Source organism: Cyanistes caeruleus, chromosome 3 (assembly GCF_971803275.1).
Source record: "Cyanistes caeruleus chromosome 3, bCyaCae1.hap1.1, whole genome shotgun sequence".
Lineage (NCBI taxonomy): Eukaryota > Metazoa > Chordata > Aves > Passeriformes > Paridae > Cyanistes > Cyanistes caeruleus.
In genome coordinates this window covers 75,095,699-75,102,716 of record NC_141703.1, presented here as the reverse complement: position 1 = coordinate 75,102,716, position 7,018 = coordinate 75,095,699, and the positions used below count along the sequence as shown (strand labels likewise).

Here is a 7,018-nt window from a genome sequence, read left to right as displayed (position 1 = left end):
TAAACTCAAGCAAAATACTTTATTACTCAAAAACAACCTGATTAATAAATAGTTGGAGAACAAAATAAATTAAAACTGTACATTAAGTTTTACATTTTAAGGTTTTAAATTAGAATTGCCAAAGATTGCAGACTCAGATGCACAGGAACAGCTGAATAACACTGTTTTAAAACTAGAAAAATGAAAAGCTATTTCTGGTACAAATATACTCCTGCACCATCACTTAATATTTCTAACAATTAAACCAGCTGTTGCTTTTCATTATACGGATGAGTTTCTTCCTTTTGATGTCAACCTCATACTGGTTCGATCCATGGAAAAAGTAGAAATATCCTATAATTGGAAGGAAAAAAATATTGACAAATTAATATTTCATTTCTGTATACCTCTTGTTAAAGACTCACTATTTCCATGGGTGATTAAAAAAACAAAACAAACCAAAAATTTAATATATGCATTGAAACTTATTTTGGTTTTTTTTCCTTTGGTAGGTGGCCTTTGGGGTTTTTTAAAATTACATTTTAATTTATTTACCATTTTTCTGAAGGGCAGCATCAATTGGATGGCTGATCCCCTGGAAGTCAGCAACAATTCTTCGTGGATAGCCTCTTTCCATTGATTGGGTATTTTCATTGAAACTAAATAAAGAAATTTCATGAAAACAGAAAATAAGCATGTGACACTCAGTGTTGAAACCAGATGGATTTTTTACAAAATATGCCTACTCTCAGCTGAAAATCCAGGACCTGCGATCTGTGACCTTATGAAGCTGTGAAATCCTGGCTGTGTAAATATTTACATCTTTAGTAGCCTAGGTTAGTCTGTTTTCAGAATATCAGAGCAGAATCTTTGATTCCATGAGACTGATAATAAGGCTGAATGGGGTTTATACTGAGTAATAATCTTAAATAATTATTCAAACATAATTATTTCAATTTTACAGCACATGATCTATAAAGTAACCCCATAAGAGAAATACAAACTTCAGGTGTAACAACATTCTTTCAAGATAGTATAACAGATTAATTATTAGGCTAAGATTACTGCTTAGCTGAACTGTTTCTTAGGAATTAACTATTTTAATGTCCTTCTATAACTTTCTTGATTTTTCATTTATAAATTTCACAGAGCACTTCTGCCTGTTAGTAGCTACTGAATGAATACCTGACATGATGGCACAGTCTACTTGATTTATATTTTTTATACTAATTATAATACATTATATTTTTATACTAGCTTACACTGCTTCTTAATGAATAAACAAAACTGATTTGCCCCTTAATCACAGCCTATTAAGAGTAAGTGAATACTCAGGTGTGACAGATTTTGTTTTATAAAAAGACCTTGAGTAATTGAGTTTCAGCTTTTAGCAGCTGAGAAGGCTGACAAAAAGAGGACATGAATTTCCTGTAAAAATACTCATATTACTCGATTAAAAAAGCTGTTTTGATTATCTCTTGTACAGAAGAGAGAAGAGCCTTACCTCCAGTACTTGTTGCCGACAAAGAAATAGGTTCTCTTGGTACTTTGGTCATGAACAGCTGCATCGATTTTTCTGACACTGGTGGGGAAGCCCAGGTTCTGAATGGGCTTGGGGAACCCCGAGTCTATTCTGTAGCCACTGACAGCCCAGTACTGATCATCTACAGGAAAACAGAAAAAGTTGTAAGGATTCTTGAGAAGTCTGATCTCTTTTTTGTCAGAGCCTCAGAGCTTTCTGTGTAGTAAATGCCACCAAAGAGCACAGATGTCCAGCTGAAAAAATTATCCACTCAGGGCACACAGAAGTTGTGTGTGGACACAGAAGTCCAACATAGCTGTTGGAGTTTTTTTTTTTTTTTTATAGTCATTAAGAATATTATATATTCAATAATTAAAATAATTAAAATAATTAAAATAATTAAAATAATTAAAAGGTGTGTTCTTCATCTTTTAAATATATTTAGATAGTGTAATGTAGCAATCAATTTTGTCTCAGCTATGGTTTTCTCTCTCACTGACCAAAGTAAGTCTGTGTAGGACTGCTGTGAAGTAGCATTAGTTAATGGCAGTAACATAATTTTCAAAATTTAAATGGATTTAAATATTAAGAATATCCTCTGTTAGTGGTAGTACTAATATTAGAATTAATATGAATATACTAGCATAATATTCCTTCCATTATGATTAAATAACATCAGCACTATTGCTATAACTTCATGTATGCATAAAAACCTGATGGAATATAAGAGAAGTACCTTTAAAAAATAGCACTCGGTCCTTCTTGTCAACCTCATATGCAGCATCAAAGCCAGCTATCAGTGATGGCCAGAAGGAGAAGATGGTGTCGTGCTCAATTTCTGAGAAATATGGACTTTTGCGCCAGATATAGCTGATAGAAACAAAACCAGCAGTGCTTCATTGTCTGTACTTCATTAGGAGATCATGGGCCCATAAATGTACTTTAAATCCTAGTGTCTGGGTGCAGGAACCAGTGCTCCCTATGAGGCAGAGACACCAACCCTTTTGGGATGAAGTCCTTCCCCTCTGCTCTGCTTCCTCACAGATCTGTGCCCTTTGCTACAGGTTGCTCTAAGGTCACAGGATAGTTGAGGTTGGAAGAGACCTCCGAAGTTCATCTTGTCTGACCTCTCAGAGTCACCTACAGCTCAGACTGGGTCACCCACAGCTGGTGGCCCAGTGGGGTTCTGCATTTTCACCCTAATAGTTTGTGCAGGACAACATAGGTTATCTGTGGCAGTGCTGACAATTGCAGCTTTCTCTTCACCATGACCCATGTAGGCAGGCACACCTCATCTCAGTTTGGTTGCAAATGTTAAGTAAAAATTCTTGAGAAACATGTGAAAACACAATTTAAGGAAGAACTGCTCTTTCCCCCTCCTCCCTGAAAATTATTAAGTTTTTAAACTACAATTCTCCATGTGTTTTTGAAGGAAAGGAAGCTTATTCAATCAAACCACAACTGCCAAGCCAAAACGGGGTTGAAGCCCTGAACCTGACCCACTGTTTGCTCTCACCAGGCTGGATGTGCCCAGCCAACAACTCACTACAGAGCAGTGTCACAGCATGCCCGAAACAAGGCCATCCTGTAACAGCAGGGGCTCCCTGTAGGCATTACTGGACAGTTGATCTAGTGCAGAATCCTAGGTCAGAGTGACACTAAAAGTCACCAGTGACATTTTCCACAGCTCCCTGGCCCACATATGGGATGGTGTGATGAGGACAGTGCTGCATGTGAAGCAGCTGCAGGCTGAGGAGTGACATTGGAATTATTCAGCCTTGCACAATTTTAAGACATGGACGATGGTATATGATGGATTAAAACATTATACTCACTTGTCAATAAACCATGTTACTCACCCAGCCCAGTTGGGTTAGTAAAATTTTTCAAAGTTGCCTTAACACTTACAGAAAGAAACTTTTTCCTTGGTAACCAAGGGAGGATAAATTCCCTGAACTGAGCTTTATGCTTTTCCTTTGTGAGTCTCACAGAAAGATGTTGCTGGAAATAAAATCACTTACCTCCCTTTGAAGAACAGTGTTTCCCCACGGAGAGTAGTGATAGCGTCAAAAGTCAGATGAGGGTCACAGTCATCTGGTCTTTGGGGTTGCTTGGAGGGTGTAATTTCTGTTGGATCTTCCCTGGGAGGCATTTGAGTTGGTGCTTCTGCAGGTACCATTTCAGTTGGTTCTTGCGGGGGAAAAGCTTTTGTTGGAAGTGCAGCAGATTCCTTGGGGGGTCCTTTGGAAAATAAACAAGTGTGGAATTGGAAGGTGGATCAGAGCAATTCATGTCACAGCTTTTCAGGCTGTACCATGTGAAGCTAAATGTATAGGCAGGTGTGCATGTACATTTTGTGGAAGATAAGAGGGTTTAATGCTATAGTCATGGGCTGTTCCTCTGGTATCACTGGGGAAAGGCTCTTGGATCTTTTGACTAACTGGAATGAACAAAGTCTACAGACTCCATTTCACAGTGTAGACTGTTAGCCATAAAAACCCCAAGAGATTTGCCCAAAAATAACGACAGGAATTTAAACCTCAGTATCTTTCTTGTAGTATGGAGTTCAGTACATTTTATCTGTTGGGTAAAATTAATTATAAATTGTTATCCATCATTCACCAGAAAATGATGCTTCTTTCTTACCATAGAGGGCTTGAATGCCATCAATGTCATCCTGATGAAGTTGGTAGTACCTCGTATCCGTGGCCATATATATAGGATACATCAAAGCACCAAAAACATTGGAATGACTGAGACCTAGTGAGTGGCCCAACTCATGAGCAGCAACAAGAAATAAGTTGAATCCTAAAAAAGATCCACCACAAAGAACAAACACTAAATGAATTTTTTGCATGACAGCAGGAGAGAGGTGCCATTCTCTCATGTGAGATATATCATTCACGGTCTTAAAAAAATGGCAAAATCTAACTACGCCCAAGTAAGAGCTCTCTGACCTCCTGGAGAAGAAATGAGTTTTGAATTATAGGCGCTGATTTCTCACTGGAAAACCACTCTGGGAACAGTTTTTTGTCCATGTTGCAGAAATTTTCCAACAAAGAATCAAGGTTTCTTTAAAAATAACAATTGAAAAGCAGGTGAGAAGGTTTTAGTCACCTGACCAGATTTTCAGAATTTACCCAGTAACTGCCTCACAAAACCAGTAACATGTAACATAATCCCTGGACACTGCTGGAAACCAGAACACTTCACTGTTATATTTAATTTAATTTGCCGATAAATTCAAGATATTTTTTCCTTTCCAGAAGTTAAAGATGAGCATCACTTTAAATCAGAAAAAAACCCCAACCCAAACAAAAACCAAACAAACAACCAAACAAATGTGAGAGGTTATATTATGACCTTTAAGGTCATTATCCAAGGGTGAAAATTCCCTGTCTTTTGATGCCATGATTACCCAACATTGGGATTCCATGCTAACTTCATTTCCTTCACTGGAGCTGTAACTGCAGTCTGCATTAACTTCAAGGAACTGTTGTGACTGCATCCCAGATCAAAAAATGCAGAACTGTTTTACTAATTTTACACTGACATTTTACATCTCAGTAAATACTGGAATTACAGCCACAGGATATGTGAGTTTATGGCATTTTCAAGACAACACTTTCTAATAAAATAACAGTCAACACAATATTTAAGTTTGCCTACCACTATAGGTCGTAAATTTGGTCCAGTTTTCATCTTCATCAAAATGAGCATCTCCTCCTATCCCACTGCCAGGGGGGTAGGCATGAGCCAGAGTTCCTCCTGGACCATCAAAGGAATAGAAGTCACCATGAACTAAAAATAAAGGGGAAAAAAGGGATGCTTTTCATTATCTTGGTAAGAAAAAGTGACAAGTACTATGATTTTCTGGCAACAGAGTGTCCTTACATCCAGATGCAAAGGAAATCATTATATCTGCTTGACCGCCGTAGATCCTGGTGAACCTCAGAGGGGTGACACTGCTCCAGAGCTGGAAGGCTCTTGCAATTGCTTCCTCTACATCAGCTTGCAGCATGTCTGGAGTGTAGTTCAAAATCCTGTGAATTAAAGACAAAAGGAATTAAAAGCAACCAGATCACATGTGGCTGGGACACATGGTATCAAGGTCAAACATTTGAATCTGTTGTTACAATTATTTATGTGTCTCAAGTGGTTTATTTTCAAAATATTTGCTTACATAACAGATGAAGATTTCACAGTTTTCTTTCATGCCTTTCAGAAACCCTAACAAATATACTCTGTTGTATTCCTTCTATCCACTGAGTATATTATTTATTAGGCTATTCGCTAACTAATGTAAACTCCTATTTTGCTACTCTCATCACCATTTGGAAGCCTGAATAACTTCCACATTCCTGTCCTTTTCATCCTGAATGGAGCTTTTATATGGAGAAATACAGAAATAAATAGTGAAGAACCCATTGACATTACTTCTGCCTAGCATTCACAGAGCTTCTCAGTGGTGTGGAGAAAAACCTGCTTTAATGTACGTTACCGATAGGTCACGTCTTCTTTCTTCCATGTGGGGCTGTGTGGGAAGGCGCTGTACGAACGGATGTCTGGTATTCCACATCTAGGCTGCTTCATCATGTCCAGCGTCTTCTGATTCAGCTCCCCAGTCACCTCTAGCCCAAAGAATGACTGCATCTCTCGTATTTTATCAGACATGTGGTTGAGGTCCTTTGCTTTAAACAGAGAATGTTTCTCTTCTTTAAACTCATAGAAGTTTTCAAGGTATTTCTGACAGAGAAGAAAAAAGCAACAGTTTAGAATGTAAAACTTTCTTTTCAAGTGCAGAGATCTGGTAATAAAATATTCTACATTGCTAATACATCACTGTGTTCATTTTCTCAATAAATTAGTTCATCAGTTCTGTCCATAATCCTTACCTTAGCAAATTGCATATCTTCTTTTTCCTTTTCTGGAGCCACTGGGAAAGCAGAGGAGCATGTAACATATAATAACTCAAGGAAAAGAAGGATCTTTGTCTTCATCTTTGTCTCCCTGTCCTACCAGCCCTTGCTAGAAGACCTCTCAATCTCTTTTTCCTCTGTCTAAGACTCACCAGTGTTTCACTATTTATATCACTGCTGTGCTTGCTAAAGTCAATAATGGCATGACTCAGCTTATAACATCCTCTGATTTTCCACAGAAACACAGAAAACAAATTTGGGTTTAGAAGCAAGCAAACACATGACAGTTTACCTTGCCCAAAACCCCCTGATTTCGCAATCATATTATCGGACAGTATGTTGTTTTTTTCTTGATTCCTAAAGTGGGATGGATGAAAACTACCACATTTTTCCGAGGCACTGAAGTGACCTGTCTTTTTGTGAGAGTAATTCCTCATAGCACCTGAGAAGTACTCTAGAAATTGTCTTCAGTTTTCTCAATGTGGCTTGCATGGAAGACCTCAGCATGCCAGAAAAGAACCCCTTCCTTTAGCCCATCTTGTACCTGATAATTTTGGTGACATAGCCAATTATACAAAAAAAAACATTTCTCTTTTCT

General features: G+C 37.9%; 1 protein-coding gene across 1 annotated transcript; it reads right to left on the bottom strand.

Annotated features, from left to right (window-relative positions):
• Positions 1-6,647, bottom strand: LOC111924322 (stromelysin-2-like). Its single transcript, XM_023920493.2, has 10 exons — positions 6,397-6,647; positions 6,003-6,247; positions 5,396-5,544; positions 5,171-5,302; positions 4,148-4,309; positions 3,523-3,742; positions 2,238-2,371; positions 1,484-1,643; positions 535-638; positions 1-333 (listed from the first exon to the last, which is right to left on the bottom strand). The coding sequence occupies exons 1-10, from the start codon at positions 6,499-6,501 to the stop codon at positions 233-235; spliced, it is 1,512 nt and encodes a 503-aa protein (XP_023776261.2). The 5' UTR covers positions 6,502-6,647; the 3' UTR covers positions 1-232.
• Positions 6,648-7,018: the final 371 nt, after the last annotated feature.

Excerpts from the sequence above, each read along its gene's own strand:
- LOC111924322 (XM_023920493.2), bottom strand. The coding sequence starts at position 6,501 with ATGAAGACAAAGATCCTTCTTTTCCTTGAGTTATTATATGTTACATGC. Across the intron at positions 6,248-6,396 it reads AAGATATGCAATTTGCTAAG|AAATACCTTGAAAACTTCTA; the intron begins GTAAGGATTATG and ends CTTCTCTGTCAG. Across the intron at positions 334-534 it reads TGCTGCCCTTCAGAAAAATG|GATATTTCTACTTTTTCCAT; the intron begins GTAAATAAATTA and ends TTCCAATTATAG.